Source organism: Salvelinus sp. IW2-2015, linkage group LG1 (assembly GCF_002910315.2).
Source record: "Salvelinus sp. IW2-2015 linkage group LG1, ASM291031v2, whole genome shotgun sequence".
NCBI classification, from domain to species: Eukaryota; Metazoa; Chordata; class Actinopteri; order Salmoniformes; family Salmonidae; genus Salvelinus; species Salvelinus sp. IW2-2015.
In genome coordinates, this window is record NC_036838.1 from 20,302,188 (window position 1) to 20,324,554 (window position 22,367).

The 22,367-nt window shown below is 42.3% G+C and overlaps 1 protein-coding gene and 1 long non-coding RNA gene across 2 annotated transcripts in view; one reads left to right on the plus strand and one right to left on the minus strand.

Annotated features, from left to right (window-relative positions):
• The window catches only part of LOC111962286 (V-set and transmembrane domain-containing protein 2-like protein), a 77,614-nt gene extending 64,697 nt beyond the window's left edge, over window positions 1–12,917 (plus strand). Inside the window, exons 2-4 of the mRNA XM_023985261.2 lie at window positions 1,843–2,009; window positions 10,125–10,169; window positions 10,328–12,917. Of these exons, the coding sequence (XP_023841029.1) occupies window positions 1,843–2,009; window positions 10,125–10,169; window positions 10,328–10,642 (527 nt within the window). The 3' untranslated portion in view covers window positions 10,643–12,917. The remainder of the gene's footprint in view (window positions 1–1,842; window positions 2,010–10,124; window positions 10,170–10,327) is intronic.
• Window positions 12,918–21,421: 8,504 nt separating this feature from the next.
• On the minus strand, window positions 21,422–22,142 carry LOC139026144 (uncharacterized). Its single transcript, XR_011477866.1, has 3 exons — window positions 22,049–22,142; window positions 21,657–21,768; window positions 21,422–21,564 (listed from the first exon to the last, which is right to left on the minus strand). It is a non-coding gene; the product is annotated as an uncharacterized lncRNA (long non-coding RNA).
• Window positions 22,143–22,367: the final 225 nt, after the last annotated feature.

Here is a 22,367-nt window from a genome sequence, read left to right on the forward strand (position 1 = left end):
TAATCATTTAAAATACATTTTAACCATGTGGTTTTCATTCCATCTTTTATGCATACTTTTAGCTATCTTTCGTATCCTGTGCAAAATGTAATTGTCTTGGAACTACTCTGCACGATCTGTTAATTGAGAAACAATATTTGTGCAAGAATAATAAATAAACAAATAGGAGAAACCCACTTGTACAGAACAAAGCACTTACTCCCAAAATAACTCACCACTGTAAGTACATAGTCATATAAAATCAATATGGAGAGAGAGTGAGCAAGAGAGAGAGAGATCTTTATTGTAAAAAATGTGAGACTCAATGGGGTGTGATGAATGTACAATCACACATGACCTCAGGCTTCTACGCTGTGTAGAGCAGGAACTGAATGTACTGAACATACATCTAGTTTCACCACACATTATTAACCACCATCATTAGTGTGATGATAGATCAAATCAAGATAGATCAAAATGATCGATGTGAACGAAATGAACCAGTTGTCCTGAAGAGCTACTGGGGATGCAGGCTTTCGTTCCAGCCCAGGACTGCCACACCTGATTTAACTTAGCATGGTCCAGATTGAAGATCATGATTAGTTGATTATTTGAAACGGGTGTTAATGCTAGGCTGAAGCAAACGCCTGCACTCCATGAATGGGATTTGGAGACCCCTGGAATATACCTTGATTTAATAGAGGCATGATACGGTGATAATGTGTATTGTGTTCTCTAAGCTTTTGTCGTGCAGGGATGTTGGGACAATATTTTATCACAACACAAGACAAAGGCTGCTGTGTGACAGGTGTAGTGTTTCTTTGCACGTTCTATACACAAGGGGTCGCTGCAGGAGAGATGGGAAAACAATAGACAGTCAGGAAGGATTGCGAAATGTAATGGACACAGAAATGCCTACAACACTTTAAATTATTTATCCATAGGGGTACATCTTTTCAGGGGTAAATCACTTAGATAAGACACAGATTTTCACAATCGTACTATCCACATCTATTGAAGTTATTTATTGTGATACATTTTGTACACATGCTTCTCGTTACCTAAAGGACAACATCCTTAAAAAGCATGACTCAAAAGGCAATTAGATGAGCCAGTCGAATTGCATTTGTCTGATACATCTGTAATGTCTTTAAGAATTTACCAAGACACACAAAACATCTCCCAACAGCATACAAGCAAATCCCCTCCAAAATCCCCAAAGTGCCCTTCAACTTAATTATCTTCATCCGCCTGTTGTTTCTTGCCGAAGTTTTATCCGCATAGCAGATGGTGCATCTTAAACAACAACACATCGCTTCAACAGAATACCAGTGGCTACCTTATCTTTCAAAGACTTGTCTATAAGACTGAAGCTCTTGGTGGAGGAAGCCTTTGTGGCGGTGAAGTTATAAAGGATGATTAGTCCATGAATTAGCCATGTGTTTTAAGGGAGCATCTAAGGGATGGTCTAATAGCTGGATGTGTGGGGATAGATAGGGGATATGAGGGAGTGATGTCTTTGTTTGAGAGATGTCCCAGGCTACTTTGGCCCTCTGAATGATCAAGAAAACAAAAAAGCCCACAGCAAAGCTGGGTGGTATTCATTAGGTGCCAAATGGTAAACAAACGACTGAAACAGGGAGGGACTACCTGAAGATGTCCAATAAGAAACACAATTTTTAGTGTTACTGTTCTTTAGCAATTATTTTGCTAAGGTTTCACAGACAGGGATTTTTGACCCTTTCGTGATTTAAAGGCACAGATGTATAGCTTTTATTTCCTGTGCCACCCCTGGTTGGTCACTTTTTCTGTTCACTTTTCGGGTGTATAAATGCTCAGTCTCTTCACTCTTTCTCCACTCAGCTCTCTTCACGGAGGTCCCTCATGACACCACAACGCATAGCGGTCAGGATGTGGAGATGGCCTGTTCATTCCGGGGGGCGGGGCCCTCCTACTCCCTGGAGATCCAGTGGTGGTACATGAAGAACCACAGAGACTGGCCAGAGAAGCCCGCCTGGACCTCCAATCAGGTGAGCTGCTGAGAGGGAAGTTACGGTCGGAGGGCGGGACTTGCCTTTTAAGGGGAGAATGTTTTTGGCCGTTGGGTGTTTGAGTGACACGTGAGTCAATGATCCGAGTTACTGTTCTGTGATTCTGTTTGACATAGAGTAGCAGTGGTTGTGTTAGCTCAGGACTTGATGAGCATAATTAAACGTGTAGATCCATGTAGATGTAGATCCATAACAATAGATCCACCCACTAAATATTAGTAACTGTCAACCCTGGTTTGTCTGTTGAAAGGTTACAAATGGAGCCCCGAATCACTACTTGGGATACATGTGTCGGTGTGTGTATAACATCCTCCCAACCTCCTAGTGTCCATACAATATTCACTTGAGTTATTTTCTTGTTTCATAATAGAGTAGCCCTGTATCTGATTATCATTATCATCCATATTGGATTAATTCTCAGCTAAGATATTTATTACTTTTTAAATGTATTCTAAATGTACATCAGTCGGGTTTTAGACCAGGTCATAGAACTATCTCTGCTGCATCCCTAGTTATAAATGATGTTGTTAACTGTATGGCTAATAAGCAACATTGTGCTGCCCTCTTCATTGACCTGTCAAAGGATGTCGATACTGTTGATCACTCACTGCTAATTCAGAGGCTTTCCTCAATTGGCCTTGACCAGGCTGCATGTAACTAGTTAAAAAATACTATAGAGATAAAACTCAATGTACAGTACATTCTGAAAATATTTAGACCCCTTGAATTAAAAGATTTTTGGTGCGTTACAGCCTTATTCAAAAATTGCTAAAATAGTTTTTTCCCCCTCATCAATCTACACACAATACCCCATAATGACAAAGCAAAAACAGATTTTTAGACATTTTTGCAAATGTATTTTTTTTTTAAATGAACTGAAATATCATTATTTACATACATTTTCAGACCCTTTACTCAGTACTTTATTGAAGCACCTTTGGCAGCGATTACAGCCTTGAGCATTCTTGGGCATAACGCTACAAACTTGGCACACCTGTATTTGGGAAGTTTCTCCCATTCTTCTCTGCAGATCCTCTCAAGCTCTGTCAGGTTGGATGGGGAGCGTCGCTGCACAGCTATTTTCAGGTCTCTTCAGAAATGTTTGATCAGGTTCAAGTCCGGGTTCTGGCTGTGTGCTTAGGGTCATTGTCCTGTTGGAAGGTGAACCTTTGCCCCAGTCTGAGGTCCTGAGCGCTCTGGAGCAGGTTTTTATCAAGGATCTCTATGTACTTTGCTCCGTTCATCTTTCCCTCAATCCTGAATAGTCTCCCAGTCCCTGCTGCTGAAAAACATCCCCACAGCATGATGCTGCTACCACCATGCTTCACTGTAGGGATGGTGCCAGGTTTCCTCCAATTGAATTTACCACAAGTAGACTCCAATCAAGTTGTAAAAACATCTCAAGCATAATTAATGGAAACAGCAAAGTGTCTGAATACTTATGTAAATAAAATGTAACATTTCTAAAAACCTGTTTTCACTTTGTCATTATGGGGAATTGTGTGTAGATTGACGAGGAACATTTAATCAATTTTAAAATAAGGTTGTAAGATAAGAAAATGGCAAGGGGTATGAATACTTTCCGAATGCACTGTATATCTAGTGGTGTTAAATCAGGTTTCCTGGATATTACAAAAGGTGTCCTGCAGGGTTCTATTCTGGGTCCTGTACCTTTTTTACATTAACAATATCGACTTATGTACAAAATTGTAACCTGCACTTGTATGCCGATGATACTATTGTCCCCACGGTTGACCAGGCTCTATCTCTCAAATCAAATCAAATCAAATCAAATCAAATCAAATCAAATTGTATTAGTCACATACACATGGTTAGCAGATGTTAATGCGAGTGTAGCGAAATGCTTGTGCTTCTAGTTCCGACAATGCAGTAATAACCAACAAGTAATCTAACCTAACAATTCCACAACTACTACCTTATACACACACAAACAAGTGTAAAGGGATAAAGAATATGTACATAAAGATATATGAATGAGTGGTGGTACAGAACGGCATGGCAAGATGCAGTAGATGGTATAGAGTACGGTATATACATATGAGATGAGTACTGTAGGGTATGTAAACATAAGTGGCATAGTTTGAAGTGGCTAGTGGTACATGTATTACATAAGATGGCAAGATGCAGTAGATGATATAGAGTACAGTATATACATATGAGATGGGTAATGTAGGGTATGTAAACATTATATTAAGTGGCATTGTTTAAAGTGGCTAGTGGTACATTTTTACATAATTTCCATCAATTCCCATTTTTAAAGTGGCTGGAGTTGAGTCAGTATGTTGGCAGCGGCCACTAAATGTTAGTGGTGGCTGTTTACAGTCTGATGGCCTTGAGATAGAAGCTGTTTTTCAGTCTCTCGGTCCCTGCTTTGATGCACCGTACTGACCTCGCCTTTCTGGATGATAGCGGGGTGAACAGGCAGTGGCTTGGGTGGTTGTTGTCCTTGAATGCTTTATGGCCTTCCTGTGACATCGGGTGGTGTAGGTGTCCTGGAGGGCAGGTAGTTTGCCCCCGGTGGTGCGTTCTGCAGACCTCACTACCCTCTGGAGAGCCTTACGGTTGTGGGCGGAGCAGTTGCGTACCAGGCGGTGATACAGCCCGACAGGATGCTCTCGATTGTGCATCTGTAGAAGTTTTGTGAGTGCTTTTGGTGACAAGCCGAATTTCTTCAGCCTCCTGAGGTTGAAGAGGCGCTGCTGCGCCTTCTTCACAACGCTGTCTGTGTGGGTGGACCAATTCAATTTGTCCGTGATGTGTACACCGAGGAACTTAAAACTTTCCACCTTCTCCACTACTGACCCGTCGATGTGGATAGGGGGGTGCTCCCTCTGCTGTTTCCTGAAGTCCACAATCATCTCCTTTGTTTTGTTGACGTTGAATGTGAGGTTATTTTCCTGACACCACACTCCGAGGGCCTCACCTCCCTGTAGGCCGTCTCGTCGTTGTTGGTAATCAAGCCTACCACTGTAGTGTCATCCGCAAACTTGATGATTGAGTTGGAGGCGTGCATGGCCACGCAGTCGTGGGTGAACAGGGAGTACAGGAGAGGGTCAGAACGCACCCTTGTGGGCCCCAGTGTTGAGGATCAGCGGGGTGGAGATGTTGTTACCTACCCTCACCCACCTGGGGCGGCCCGTCAGGAAGTCCAGGACCAGTTGCACAGGGCGGGGTCGAGACCAGGGTCTCGAGCTTGATGACGAGTTTGGAGGTACTATGGTGTTAAATGCTGAGCTGTAATCGATGAACAGCATTCTCACATGGGTATTCCTTTGTCCAGATGGGTTAGGGCAGTGGTGCAGTGCGGTTTGCGATTGCGTCGTCTGTGGACCTATTGGTCGGTAAGCAAATTGGAGTGGGTCTAGGTGTCGTAGGGTGGAGGTGATATGGTCCTTGACTAGTCTCTCAAAGCACTTCATGATGACGGAAGTGAGTGCTACGGGGCGGTAGTCGTTTAGCTCAGTACCTTAGCTTTCTGGGAACAGGAACAATGGTGGCCCCTCTTGAGCATGTGGGAACAGCAGACTGGGATAAGGATTGATTGAATATGTCCGTAACACACCAGCCAGCTGGTCTGCGCATGCTCTGAGGACGCGGCTGGGAATGCCGTTCTGGGCCTGCAGCCTTGCGAGGGTTAACACGTTTAAATGTTTTACTCACCTCGGCTGCAGTGAAGGAGAGCCCGCAGGTTTTGGTAGGGGGCCGTGTCAGTGGCACTGTATTGTCCTCAAAGGGGGCAAAAAAGTTGTTTAGCCTGTCTGGGAGCAAGACATCCTGGTCCGTGACGGGGCTGCTTTTCTTTTTGTAATCCGTGATTGACTGTAGACCCTGCACATACCTCTTGTGTCTGAGCTGTTGAATTGCGACTCGATTTTGTCTCTGTACTGGACTTAGCCTGTTTGATTGCCTTGCGGAGAAGAATAGCTACACTGTTTGTATTCGGTCATGCTTCCGGTCACCTTGCCCTGGTTAAAAGCAGTGGTTCGTGCTTTCAGTTTCACGCGAATGCTGCCGTCAATTCCAAACGGTTTCTGGTTTGGGAATGTTTTAATCGTTGCTGTGGGTACGACATCGTCAATGCACTTCCTAATGAACTCGCTCACCGAATCAGCATATTCGTCAATATTGTTGTTGGACGCAATGCGGAACATATTCCAATCCGCGTGATCGAAGCAGTCTTGAAGCGTGGATTCAGATTGGTCGGACCAGCGTTGAACAGACCTGAGCGCGGGAGCTTGTTGTTTTAGTTTCTGTTTGTAGGCTGGAATCAACAAAATGGAGTCGTATCTGAACTACAGTCCGCCTTCATTGTATTACAGAAAAACTTTATTGAGCTGAAATTAGTACTGAATGCAGGTAAAACTCAGTATATGTTCTCTAGTGCATAAAAATAAGTCTGATTTAAGCATACGTACTTTGGATGGTGTCCATATCGATTGTGTCTGTGTGTAACGAGTGCGCTGAGAGTCGGGAAGCAAGTTCAGGGAGTGAGGGTTTTATTAAATAAAATGAGGTGAGTGTCATGAGGTGAGTGTCATGAGGTGCAGGTGCACGAGACAATGGTGACAGGTGTGTGGGATAATCAGCAGCCCGATGACCTAGAGGCCGGAGAGGGAATATACGTGACAGTAGCCCCTCCCTGACGCACGGCTCCAGCCGCAGGACGCCCTCAAAGGGGACTAATCCGGGGATCAGGAGCGGACTGGTCACCCCTGCTGATGCGCGAGAACCTGTCACGCCAGGAAAACCTGTCACAGGAACCTGTCGAGTCAGCTGGGGCGCGGGAACCTGACAGATCGGTTGAGGCAGGGGAGCCTGGCGATCCGGCTGAGGCATGAGAACCTGACGAGCTGGTGGAAGCAGGGGAGCCTGGCGATTTGGCGGAGGCATGAAAGCCCAACGAGCCGGCTGAGGCAGGGGAGCCTGGCGATCTGGCTGAAGCATGAGAGCTTGATGAGCTGGCTGAGGCAGGGAAGCCTGGCGATCTGGTTGAGGGCCTGTAGCAGTTCCCGGACCCTTCGTCAATAATTTAATAAAAAAACACTCCCTGTTGCTTCCCTTAGGTGAGGTGTTATTCTGTAACAAGTGCGCTGAGAGTCGGGAAGCAAGTTCAGGGAGTGAGTGTTTTAATAAATAAAATAAACACGAACCACAAACTCGCCGACATGAAAACAGAGTCAATAACACCTGAGGAAAGAACCAAGGGGAGTGACAGATATAGGGCAGATAATCAAGTAGGTGATGGAGTCCAGGTGAGTATCATGAGGCGCAGGTGCGCAAGACGATGGTGCGGGATAATCAGCAGCCTGATGACCTAGAGGCCAGAGAGGGTTTATACGTGACACTATGCTTACAAATATCTGGGCATCTGGATAGATGAAAAGCTGTCTTTTAAACAGCATGTTGATGAGTTACTTAAGAAGTTGAGAATAAAAATGGGCTTCTTCTATAGAAATAGGTCCTGCCTCTCGCTACATAGTAGAAAGCATATTATTCAGTCGATGTTCCTATTGGTCCTACACTATGGCGACATCATCTATATGAACACATTAAAGCCAGTAGATGCAGTTTATCATAGCACATTCCGCTTTATTACGGGTGACAGTTTTAGTACTCATTACTGTATTCTCTAGCAGAAAGTTGGTTGGCCTTCTTTGATGTCACATAGGTTGATACATTGCTAAGTTTGAATTCCTAAAGCCCTTTTACAAAAAAGTCCCACTGTACCTAACATCATTACTAAACTTTAGACATTCGAGTTACCACATCCGGTCTCAGGTATGGCTAATTCTGGAAATTCCTTTGATTTCTATTGAGTTAGATAAATCAGCTCTTAGTTTTCGTGCATCTTATTTGTGGAACACTTTTTTTTAATGTTCTGGTGCCTCTTAGGGCAATTCAGAAAGCTGATTGAGGACCTTATTACTGATGAATGTGTTTGTTTTCTATGACTGGTTTTCTTGCATTTTGTATTTATATTTTGTTATGTGTAATTTATGTAATTCATGGCTCATCTGTAAAGGAAACCTTGGTCTCAGTATGACTCCCTGAAAAAAATAAAGGTTAAATAAAATACATTTAAAAAATGTAAAAAACATTCATTAAGCCCACATGGACTTTGTTAACACACTGTTACCATACAAAGAGACAATGTTCATTGCTGTTGACAGAACTGAATCGACTGAATCCACATTTGTCTATAATACAGCACGCAGAGGAAATGCATTACCCGCAGCCCTTGGCATTGGAAATAATACATAATTGCTGATTAGCATTTTACTAGCACTGTGGGAGGAGGTTGACTACTATAACTTATGGAAACTCAAACCCCCTGCTGTGATGCTAGACACTATAATTGGCAGAAAGGAAGGAATAGATTTTCCAAATCTCTGTTTCGATGCATAATGCATACCTTAGCCCCTAAGATCATTAACAACTTCATAGTTAAGAACACTATACTAATATGGAAGAAAATGAAACATATTCTACAAGAACAAATATCACTCCCTAAAAATACAACCTTATGGAACAATCCTTGGATAGGTTTTCAGAATAAATTGGTCCAAATGGAAAACTAAAGGCATAGAGACCATAAATGACTTGGTAACAGGAAATACATTTAGCTCCATGACAGAATAAAAAATGCATTTTGGACTGACCAATGTATATAGTTTCAAATGCATGCAACTTAAAGGTTACATATCACAAAATGTCGATTTGAAATCCTTTGGACACCAGAGCAATCTTGAGGGAATCTTATTTGAGTCAAAAAAGGATGTTCATATGATAGGGAAGATATACTGTACAAAACCTTGTAGAGAGCATATCCAACTGACAATCTCTTAGAAAGAAATATAAACTACTGGAACCAAGACTTAAAAAGAACTGATGTTGGCACAAGATGGGGGGAAAGTTGGAGCATAACCAACGAAATTACAGTTAACGAAAATGTACGCTTAATCAAGTATAAACGAATGTATAGAATTTATTGTACAAGAGACAAAATTCACAAATTCCACAGCACAACAGCAGAGTCACGTCTTAAGTGTAAAACTAACAATGACTCAATAATCCATGATTTCTGGGAATGCTATGAAGTCCAAAAGTTATGGGCGGAGCAAGAAAGTTGGCTGTCAGAAGTATTACAATGTAAACTTATTTGAATCTGTCTGTCTGCATATTTCAATACCCACTGATCTTGAAAAAAACTTATATTAAAACTTGGAAATCAATCAATCATCATTAACACAATGAAAAAAATCAAATGATTTATTATTGAAATAGTATTGGCGACCGAGAAAAACGAATTGGTACAATTTAAGGCCAAGTGGCAAACAATAATGCAGGCACTAGGGATGGGGGTGTGAGCATGCAGGTCTGTGCAAATGAGATGTGTCCATTGTTTGTGTGCGTCTGTAAGTTGTTGTTTGTATGCATAAGTTTTGTATCTGGAGTGGGAAAAAAGACAGATAAAATATTTAAAAAAAAATGAATACCTTTCCCTCCCCAACTTTCCCAGATAGCCTCTTCAATTGACACCACGAAATAGCTAGCAGACATAACAACAGCAAAACATATATTATACCTCCCAGTGTGGATAGAAACTAGTTTATTTGAGCACAGTGCTAAAGGTTTTGAATTGCAGATGTGCGAAAGCAAATATATGTACGCAGTATCACATTCCAATGGTTCAGGTGGTGGAGTCTAACACATTTTCCTTTGTTGATTATCTGACGTGTAACATATTTGAAAGTATGTCGACATATACGGTATATACTATATATATATATATATTTACATTTATTTTAACAGTTTAACATGGAGTCATGTTAATAGACCAAGGTCTCTTTCACAGTTGAGCCTTGTATATACATCAATACACATCAATATACTCGCTGCACATCAATAAACATCAATATACACATCAATATTCACATCAATAGACTAAAAGCAAAACACAATCATAGAAAAACATGTGAAGCCATGTTTGATTATATCTCAATTGATAATGTATGTCACTTGCTAATGTTATTTCAGCCATATGCCTGACTTGTTTTAATACATTCCTTATAGGTGGGGCCAATGGAGGAGATGTCTAAGGATGCCACCAAAATAAGTGTGAGGAGACACATGTACACTATACAGTACTGCACTGTAAACTAAATGGACTCTTAACTAAAATTGATTAACTCATTATTAATCCAATTACTTCTGTTGAAACCCAGGAATATGATTCATATTCACGTGACTCACAAATACATGATGTCCTGCCACAGGTGGTGAAAGTGGCTGGGAGCAACATCTCCCACAAGCTCCGCCTCTCCAGCGTCAAGCAGTCAGACGAGGGCACATACGAGTGCCGTGTCATCGACTTCAGCGGCAGCGTGGCGCAGCTCCACCGCGTCCGGGCCTACCTCCAGGTGGAAGCCGAGAGATGGCTGGGCCACGGGTCATCAGACACCCAGCCCCAGGAGCCCCGACACAAGGGACAGGGGAGCCAGGTGCACCTCCGCCAAACAGAGGACCGGGAACTGAAGAGGCGATCGGCCGATGACAGCACCACGGACTGCACTGAGAGCTGTGTGCTCTAGAGTCTGGTTCTGTGTCCAGATAGGAATAACAGGAGTGCATGTTCCCGATTATCTTAAGAAGGATGATTATTTTTACACCAGCAGAGGCCTGGACAAAAACTGCTTAATATATATGTTAATTTATGAATCGATTTGTTTGGTTGTTTGTTAATCTGAGATTTGTTTCTGCTTGTTTGAATTCAGATTGTCACAGACCACCAGAGGGCATGATCGTGTTGTCTTGGTTCTTAAATGTAACGTTATTTCTCATCGCCTTTGTTAAATGCTTTGTCCATGATTTCTGACTCTGGGGTTGTGATGGGTGAAGATGAGGGTGTCGTTGGGTGGAAAGGATGCAGGGAAGGCCTGTATCTCAATAGTATGAAGTATCTTCCTTCCTTTGTCTCCTTTCCTTAATAAGCACTGATCTGAAATGAATGGAAAGGACAAAGCAATATATACTTTCGGGCTCCTGAGTGGCGCAGCGGTCTAAGGCACTGCATCTCAGTGATAAAGACGTCACTACAGACCCTGGTTTGATTCTAGGCTGTATCACAACCGACCGTGATTGGGAGTCCCATAGGGGGGTGCACAATTGGATTCCTGCATCATCCGGGTTAGGGTTGGCCGGGGTAGACTGTCATTGTAAATAGGAATTTGTTATTAACCGACTTGCCTGTTAAAAGGTTAAATAAATAAAACATTGAACAAAAATATAAACGCAACATGCAACAATTCTCAGAGATTTTATTGAGTTACAGTTCATAGAAGGAAATCAGTCATTTTAAATAAATTCATTAGCCCTAATCTATGGATTTCACATGACTGGCCAGGGGCACAGCCATGGGTGGGCCTGGGAGGGCATAGGCCCACCCGCTTGGGAGCCAGGTCCACCTACTGGGAAGCCTGGCCCAGACAATCAGAATGAGTTTTTCCCCACAAAAGGGCTTTATTACAATCCCACAGGTGAAGAAGCCAGATGTGGAGGTCCTGAGCTGGCACGGTTACACGTGGGCTACGGTTTTGAGGCCAGTTGGATGTACTGCTAAATTCCCTAAAATGATGTTATGGCTTATGGTAGAGAAATTAACATTACATTCTCTGGAAATATCTTTGTTGGATATTCCTGCAGTCACCATGCCAATTGCATGCCCACCTCAAAACTTGAGATATCTGTGGCATTGTGTTGTGTGACAAAACTGTACATTTTAGAGTGGCCTTTTATTGTCTCTAGCACAAGGGGCACATGTGTAATGATCATGCTGTTTAATCAGCTTCTTGATATGCCACACATGTCAGGTGGATGGATTCCTGCTCTTGGCAAAGAATAAATGCTCACTAACATATAAACAAATTTGTGCACATAATATAAAAAAAAAAACAAAGACGCTTTTTTTTTGCATACAGCATGAATCATTTCTGGGTTCTTTTATTTCAGCTCAAGAAAAATGGGGCCAAAACTTTACATGTTATGTTTGCAATTATGTTCAGTATGGTAGCTACCAACCCAGGTATTTCTGTATCTGAAGTTATGAATTAAAGGAGACAATTAGAGGACGTGATTCAGGAGTATTTAGACCCCATAGTTCATCGAAAGATACATTTTGCTCTCCGTGACATACACTTTGAAATACCTTGTTTCCTAATGGTCTTTAATGGAAACGTATTCCAAAAAAAGCTGGCGTATTTACATGTAAATAACACTTTAACTGATCAAGCTCTGTGAAAGGACTTTGAAGGTTGTTCTTTGGTTTGCACTTACATTTTGCTTTGATGTTTTGTAAGAAAAATCTTGATCGAAATGTGTAACTTTCTAAACCACTTCTAGAATATCCAACGTAAACCCAAAACATACATGTATGCCTTCATCACATTGAATAAATTGTATATTATCTCCACACTGTACACACACTTTTCCTATCAGCACAACAATGTATTAAGTGCTAATTAACCAAATGAATCATTGCACACTATGGGCCAGTTTCCCAGCCCCAGATTAAACCTAGTCCTGGACTAAAATGCATTTTTAATGGAAATTCTCCATAGTCCAGAACTACACTAAATCTGTGTCTGGGAAACCTGCCCTGAGAGTATGTTAATTCTAGCTTTTTTGTCTCAACTAGCGCTGGGTCTTCTTTTGTGCAATTATTTCGTCAATGGAGTTAAAATGACAAGTTGTGTTGTTGTTTTTTAAACTCTTCTCATCCTCCTCTTCTTGACTGTATTCGTTCCTCAATCTAAGTGATGTTGTTTGATAGCTATTCTGTTAAATACATTGATTTGATGGAGAAAAAAAAAAACCTTGGTCTTTGGAATTATTGTCTTATTGTTCAGTTACAGGACTATGATGTCTGCGTGATCTCCCGTCAGAGAAAAATTGTATCCCAAAAATCCAAACATTTCAACACGATAGTTGATGAATCAGTTGTATCTCAATGGAGGTATTGAATGCACAACGGGGCAGTGGATGCTTCTGTTCTATTACATCTGCTTTGCTGTGATCAGGAATCTACCAGAAAATACCTTTTGAAGTATCTACAGTATCAATATACACTGGGTGTACAAAACATTACGAACCCCCACTTTGCCCTCAGAACAGTCTTAATTTGCTGGGGCATGGACTCTGCAAGGTGTCGAAAGTGTTCCACAGGGATGCTGGTCCATGTTGACTCCAATGCTTCCCACAGTTGTGTCAAGTTGGCTGGATGTCCTTAGGGTGGTGGACCATTCGTGATACACACAGGAAAAACCCAGCACCGTAGGCAGTTCTTGACTCCAACCTTATTGATGTCACTTGTTAAATCCACGTCAATCAGTGTAGATAAGGGGAAGGTACCAACTACAGATCAAATCTACTTAAGCCATGAACTCACCGGTAGTGTTCAGTGCAGAGAGCCTTGTGTTCGACGGTTTATCCTGTCTTTCTCATCTCAATAATGAAAAGGTAACAAGGTGTATGAAAGTAATGTATTCAAGTAAAAATTTGGGAACACCATTGAATAGAAGACAGGCAATTACTGTTACGCATTTTATGAATCTTTTTTTAAAGATTCTCCAATGGTAATAGATAGTAAAGGACAACAATTCATATTTTGATTTAGTCAAGTTGATTTTAACATACAGTACATACAACAATGGAATAATACTGCAAGGGTTATAAGCTAGGTTTAATAGAAGGGTTACAAGCCACAATAAAACTAGGGTTAATTGAACTATTTCACATTCTCTGTTTGTTCATAGCAGATTGGGATACAGTGCACTGATGCTACCTATAGTGATAACCATACATTACAATTACTGATGCTCTTCAGTCTGCCTAGCTGCACTTTTCTTGTACAGATGATAGAGGTCATTGTAACACTATCCAATCACCTGACTCCTACCTGTTCTCCATTTCACAGTGATACATTAAATGCAACGTGTGATTTTAAGGCATTACAGTTCGAAGAGGGTTAATGTTTAGCAAACACACACACACACGACCTATATCAACCTTGATTCAACCAGTGGGGAACTTCAAATCTTTTTCTCGAAAGGTGGCTGTTATTCAATTGGACATTGGAATAAGTAGTAAACCGATCGTCAGTGGCCATACTCAACTACAATACTCCAACAAATGTTTTAGCGTAAGCCAAGCGTTGTACTGTATATAAGCGGGACCCAGTTTGTTTAGAAAGGACTTCATGCTCAGACACGAAGCAGCTCCTTTCTTCAGCACCATGTCAATGGCGTCACGTGCCTTCTCTTCCCTCACACAAATCCCCTTCACTGCTTTCACATCACTGGCCTTAATCCCTTTCTGTTACAGAAGTCCATCCAGCAAAACATCAATAACAGGCTTTGACACTCGAGCCACAAACTCCTTCCCCACAGAGCGCTGTGGTTAGCATACTGGTGACGTCGCGTGCCGGAGCAGGAGTGGACGTGACAATTGTTTGCATCTTCTTTGTTTATATCTATTGGTAATGTTTGCTTTTTGCACTATAATTTCCATTGTCAGATGTTCTTGCAGATTTTGCTCCTTTTATCCTTCCTCTCAAATCAAATCAAATCGTATTAGTCACAACAGGTAACTGATGTCCCCCCGAAAACTGCTACCTTCTATCTGTCCCCAATCCCTTTACCTTTTGCATTTCCCATCACTAATCCAACCATCTGTAATGTCTGCTTTGCAGGGGCTTTGTTTATAGCATAATTTGGATGGTCGGATCAGTGGCAATTTTAGCATGTAAATCTTGGTGTTGCAAAATAAATGAAATTATACATGCCAGCTAAGCCACTACACAACACTAAACAATACATTCATTGCACTATAAAGGTGACAAATTCACATGGAGTGAATCCTTACCACCGCTACAGCTGGCTATCAGCGGAACCTTGTCAGTTCATTCAGCCTCATTTACTGCCTTTTTTAAAAACATAGCTGATATGGCTGACTTGCTTAAACAAATGTGGTTTCTACTGACAATCGAGATGTACATACTATGGCATAAGGGAACAACGAGCGGATAAGAGGCAATCCTTAATTTCAATTAAGACCTTAATGAGAGAGCAAGGACGGACTTCATCAATATAGCTACATGTTTAGCACTTTTGAAATGTACAGCGACAGAATTCAGAACACGGGCCGTTCTTACAGTGTTACACCAAGTCAGAACCGTAGGATAAATAAAGGGTGCATATAAGCAGACAATGAAAGCTCTTACAATATTTGATGATTACATTTCTCTAAAGAAAGCTATAGGCTACATGTGCACTATCAAGTCAGAACAGTAGGCTAAGTTTTGAGGGAGGAAAGGGACCACATTTTTAGGGTGAGACACATGGGCTACTAACAGCATACTACACAACATACACTTAGTATTACTTTCTTGTCTACAGGATTCATATCTCCCTGGCGTATTACATAATTTGTGCAGCAGCATACAATACATTTCTGGACTCACCTTGTTGTGCTGTGCTCACTTGAACAGGAAGATGGCGCAACGGTCCTTCTTGTGGGCTCTAGAAAGAGGCCTGAAATCCATTCAAAATTATTTTCTGTATTTTCCAAGTCAGAGCTAGTTTATTCCGAGTTCCCTGTTGTCCTGAACTTACTGAAGTTTGAGATTTCCCAGTTCCAAGTTTCCAGTTGATTTGAACGCGGCAGAAATCATGCTGGATTGACAGCATGGCCAATGTATTCAAACTTTTCTGGCTTATGGCATTACCTCTTTTTTTGTGATAGTTACAAGCTTGTCTCATCGCTGCAACTATCCTATGGACTCTGCGAAGGTCGAGAGCCAAGCCAAACTGCTTCTTGACACACTGCTCACTTAACCCGGAAGCCGGCAGCACCAATGTGTCAGAGGAAACATTGTCAAACTGACGACCGAAGTCAGCTTATAGGCGCCCGGCCCCCCACAAAGAGTCGCTAGAGCATGATGAGACAAGGACATCCCGGCCGGCCAAACCCTCCCATAACCCGGACGACACTGGGCCAATTGTGCACAGCCTCATGGGTCTCCCAGTCACAGCCAGCTGTGACACAGCCTGGGATCGAACCCAGGGCTGCAGTGGTGCCTTAGTTGCGATTTCCAAATTGTTGCATAATATTTATGTCCAATGGCCGATGAGCATCGATACGTTTTATCTATAATTTATTTTAATATGATCAGGGTTGAAAAGGATTTGCCTGTAGATCGCTGCCTTGATGCATGATGATGACTGCTTGTCTATCTTGGCAGCTAAGAATTTGAAAATATGATGTTGACATGATCAGTGCAATCAAATCTATGGTAGATATGTAATTTTATTTGTGGCAAATGACCTTGAGCCTTCATGGATGGGCACTTCGAAATCTAAGTCTATGGCAGCACCCAAAGGGCTTGAATTTTCGAGCTCTACCCGTAGATTTTGCGGTGATGCAGTGTCCCCATGAGTGACAGAACACTGAGCCAATCACAGTGCAATCGACTATATCCATCAGTAATTTCAGCTTTTTGCTCTTTGCAGATTCATTTGGATGATTAATTTAATCAAATGTTCTTGCAGCTTTTTCTGCACTCCTCCTAATGCCCCTGCTGTGGCTTCCCCAACTACTCCAGCCTGTAAACCAGCTGCTATCCGACCTGCTGCTCTACCTGATGCACCCCTCTTAGTTTAACTGATGTCCCTCCCAAAATTGCAACCTTTTCTCTGTCCCCAGCCGTCTTATCTTTCCCATTTTGCCCCATACATATGGCTTCTTTGCTTCTGTCTGGGATCACTAATCCAACCACCTGTAATGTATGCGTTTCAGCTCCCAGTTCTACCCCAGCCTCTAAACGTACCAATTCCAATCCTGCTGCCCCACCAGCAACTCTACCTGCTGCCCCTGCATCTCTACCTGAACCTCTGCCTGCATCTGCCTGAAACTCTGTCAGACGTAATTTTTGGGGTGACAAAATAAATAAATAGAATTTGGGGGGGTGTAACAGGTACAATATTCATAACAATTCATATATTACGTTTATATAACATGTACCCATGGGCTGCCACTCAAAATAAAAACAAAAGTAAGAAATACATCATATGATCACACAGGATTTTGTAATAGGTAGTTGGGTTTCTCAAGGGACTACATTGCTCCTGAGCGGCGCAGCAGTCTAAGGCACTGCATCTCAGTGCAAGAGGTGTCACTACAGTACCTGGTTCAAATCCAGGCTGTATCACATTCAGCTGTGATTGGGAGTCCCATAGGGTGGCTCACAATTGGCCCAGTGTTGCTGGGGTAGGCCGTCATTGTAAATAAGAATTAGTTCTTAAACTTGACTTGCCAAGTTAAATAAAGGCTAAATTAAAAAAACATAGGCCGGGGACAAAATGGCGCCGTAGAGAGAACACTGTGTTTCAGCGAGCTCCTGTGGCATTCGTAAATTTATATTTTTTCATTAATCTCCTAGCTTGAAAAAGTGGTAGAATTGGCTAAATAAGTTATCCTACAATGAGTCTTGACGGCTATTTCTCAAAAATCTCCGACAACATGCCCAGCAGAACTACTAAGAACTCGACCAAAACCACCATCCCTGTAGATGTGCAGGAGGAGCTAGCTAACGTTAGTGAAGCTAACACCATTGCGGATCCAGGCACAATGGACCTGGTGATTCAAAAGATGACGGATAACATTACTAAAGTGATCGATGTTAAGATAATGGTATTGGAAGCAATAGCAGGCCATTCAGATGAACTACAGAGGGTTGTCAAACATGTTGAGGCAGAAGGAAGAATTGCTACAGTGGAAGCTTCAAGTACATCTATGGACACTAAGATAAAAGCACTTGAGAAACAGGTGCGCGAAATGGCACATTGACGACTTGGATAATCGAGGACGCAGATGCAATATTCGTGTTGTGGGACTCCCGGAAAATTCTGAAGGGACACGTTCAGTACGTTTTTTTGAGGAATGGATCCCTGACTACCTACAAATGGACACTAAGGCTGGTCGTGTGAAGCTGGACAGAGCCCATCGCTCTCAAGCACCGATACCCGGTCCCAACCAGCGCCCACGGCCAGTGGTTGTAAAGTTCCACAACTTCACCGACAAGCAGCGCGTCATGGATGCGGCTAGAAGCATCGGTTCTGACGGTAGTCAACGTAAAGGTCCAAAGGTCTCATTCTTCAATGATTATTCCACAGCGGTTATACGAAGACGCAAAGGGTTTGATGAGGCGAAGGCTCGACTCAAGAGAATGAAGATGGACTACGCACTGCTGTACCCAGCCACATTGAAGATTATGGTCAACGGATCGCCTAAGAAACTCTACACACCTGAAGAGGCGGCTGCGTTTAATGACTCTCTCGGGTAAATAACTTTAAGCTGCACCTCCGCAGCATTGGATAACTTTTTTATTTTATTTGAATCTGATCATGAAACAGTCGTGTGAGTTCTCACGTGCTCCGGTTCAGTAATATTCATATTTTTATTATTTTTATTGCTAAAGTAACTGCCGCTATAGCTCAGGCTGAGATATGGGTGAATCTATATTGGTGCCCAGGCTTGGTTTTATGTGGAAGAGCCTCAATCTCCTATTGATTTTCATATATATATATAAAGGATGAGGCTATTGAGTGGCAATGCAGACTTAAGAGTCTACATTGGAAAGTTGAAATCCCCTGCATGTTAGCTAGTGGGAAAACCCCCTTTTGGATCTTTACATGTTTAATTTTTGGGTTTAGTATAGTTCGAGTTCAGGGTTCATATCATTTGTTTATGCTCGGTGAGATAGAAGAGAGTTCAACACATGGAAAAAGGCACTCTTGTCTGAGTGTGCCAGAGCGCAGAATAACTGATGAATTTACTAACCCTCAACACCAGTTGAATATGGACAGTGTCAGTAAACACCGGGGGGAAAAAAGCATAATTCAATTGTTGCCAGCAGCACAGTTAGTCATCAACGCTCAGGATAACATGAAAACAGCCTAACCAGCTCTGGAAGTAGCTAGCCAATGTTAGCTTGGGTGCTTGACTGTGAAGTCAGAACGTTCGGATCAACCCTACTCATCGGCCAGAGTAATGTTCAGTGAGCTTGATACACATGTCTCTTGGAGGGATTGCAACACTCAACTCCCCATGGAGTGAAAGAGGTATGTGATTGCAGGTGCGAGTAAGAATGACAGAGGCAGAGAATATTATAATTTACTGGGAATTTATTTCCTTAACATGGTAATGTGGGGAAAAGGGGCTGGCGAAGCAAAGAAAGTAAAAGTTAGAGTCCTCTCTCCTACCCTACCTGCCTACCCAGTACTTTACTAACCTTAACACCACCTGGTGCACTAACCAAAATACAGGGGGTGGTCCGCCCAGGTCTTACCTAGTGTGTATAGACAGAGTACATACTACGGGTATATGTATGCCCGCAGGCCTCTTGCCTAAGCAGTCCCAAGGTGCCTTCCCCTTCCCCCTGGGAACAAATGAAACAGAACACAAACTTAAAGTGAAGAATTTGAATAATCAAAAACACTGAGTCCTATTGGCACACACATACCTCAGACGTTGCGGCTACAAAATACCTTCAGCAAAACTGTCTCTGAGCAACACCCAACTCAGGACATCCAAGAAGCTCTCTCTTCCTCAAAGAAACACTGGCTTTTATCCAGCTGCAGAAGCAGTTTGTAATTGCCGACAGCTGTATCCCCTAACGAGAAGGTGGGATCAGAGCGCCAATCTGCAATGGGGCCAACCAATCAGCTGCTTGGGGGAATCCAGGAAGCCATTTCCTGAAATACACACATACATATACACAAACCTACAACACAGAAACTGGGAAACGTAACAGAGCTGTTCTTTCATTTGTGTCTGGAAGTTGCTATCAAGTTAGCTTGGGTGCTTGACTGCTATTTTTCATTATTATTATGATTATTATTATTACTATGAACAAAACAAATACAAAAACAGAAATATACAAACAAGAGTACAAAAACCTAACAGACAGGGGCCTGTTGCACAAAACTAGGATAAGGGATTAAGCCAGGATATCTTGGTGATCCTGGCTCAATTGATCCGTAATCCGGTTGCACTAAAGATGGATAGGGGGCAGGAGGATATGTTATGGTATAAATTACCATGGAGATTTATTCTGTGGAGCTAGCCTGCTCCAGACCAGGCTAAATTCCAGGATCTATTTAATCTCATCCCTAATGTCAGTCAGCAGTCACCACAAATGGAAACCAATAGTTATTTCACTGCTCACTATACATTGTTATCACATATAACTAGACCCACTGTTATTATTTAAACGTTTGTGATCATTAATTTCAATGATTTTGGATAAAAAATGATTTTTAGATGATGTTGCTATCYTTAGATAATTTACAGTTTCCCATAGACTATAAGGCTATATATAAAATGATAGAATATTAGGGCCACAGAGGGGGAAAAAACACAAGTCATAATATTGTAACCAGTTGTTTTAAAGGAGGACAGTTGTTAAAATGACAGATGTGGGGCATTTCGTGAAATTGTACTTCAGTATGGTTTCATAAACAAAGACATGCTGATGTGCCAGAATATTAAGTATCACATTGTCATAAGTATCAAAACTGTAAAAACAATATGTAGCTTTTCTGCAGAAAGAACCAGCCTCATAAATTTATGAACTTTATCCTTTTTCTCAGTGTGGCCCTAGTACTCTGTCATATAAACAAATACACATTCCATATGAATATAAAAACACAATGTGTAACATTATGTTCCTTTATTGAATAAGGACAAAACAAAGCAGGTAAACCATCAGCTCCTTTCGAAACTGAAGTCACAGTGACTCTACAAGATGGAAAGCACAGAATCCAAGCATATTATACAAAATGATACATACACATTCAAAGGTCTGTATATAACACACCCTGCATGTCTGCACACAAAATAATGCAGGACAAATCCATACACATCAACTGAACAGACAAATGAATGGATGCAGTAGCCTCCCTGCAGCCTTGTATTACACACAGTATACCGCACAAACATCATAAGAGGCCAAATTCGTCAAAAAACGACCCCAAAAAACCCAATTCCTCTGCCACCGCAGGACATATTTAACCAAAATTGAAAGCACACATACTAACTAAATAATTCAACACATATTGTGCCCTCAGCAGCCGACCACTGTCGTCATCAGGGAAGATTGCCGGATTGTCCCAGTCCATGGCTGGTGGCACTCTGGGGGCCCTCTCCTTCCTCAGGCAGGCCACATTGTGGAGGACAGCACAAGCCACAGTAATATCACATGCCCTAACAGGGCTGACCCTTAATTTGTGAAGCAGTGAAAGCGTGCCTTTGGAGGCCAAAGGTCATTTCAACTCTGGCCCTGGTCCTGGCATGGGCATGGTTGTAGGCCTGCTGTGCTTCCTGGGGGTCTGTGGAAGGTGTCAGGAGAAAAGGCTGGCAGCCATACCCCCTGTCTCCCAGCAACACCCAGAGAATTCACCTGTCAACACAAAATCTCATCATTACACCTCATAAACACAGTGATATTCTTGACACAGCCATGATGGTTATAAATAGGGGTTGTGTGGCTACCTTGTGATAGGCACTGATAGATTTCAGAGGCCCGAAAGATTCTGGAGTCATGGACTGAGCCAGGCCATTTTGCCACAACATTGCTGATCACACAGTCAGCATTGCAGACCATCTGAAATCATAAGATGAGGAATATTACACCAATCAATGCACATCAACTGGCAATGCAGAGTGTTCGTCAATGGACAATATCAAAAAGTTATGTTCACCTGAACATTATGCTGTGAAAGGATTTCCTATTCACAAAATCGGCCTCATGGGCACCTGAGGGGGCTTTTATCCTTATGTGTGTCAGTCCACTGCACCAATGACATTGGGGAAACCTGTCACACAAAGTAATGAGTATCCTACTATGTGTTAACAGTTGTCCTGTAATTTGTAGATCCTCTTACCTGCAATCCTATAGAACTCCTCTTTGATGTCACAGAGTCTTCTGTGGCCAGGGAAGGAGATGAAGACATCTGCTATGCTTTGATAGCCAGACACACGCTCCTTATTGTGCGGCAAATTGTGGCCTTGTTCAGCTGTTCTGCATCCCCACTGAGTACAGGAAGGCTCCACTAGCAAAAAAGCGCAAGCCACACAAACCATTTGCTCCACACTCAGTGCATGGCTCCGTGCAGTGCGGTGCTTAATCCTGGGACCCAGTAGTCTGCATAGATACCTGATGCCATCTGCAGAAAACCTGTCTTTCATATAGATGGTATCAGG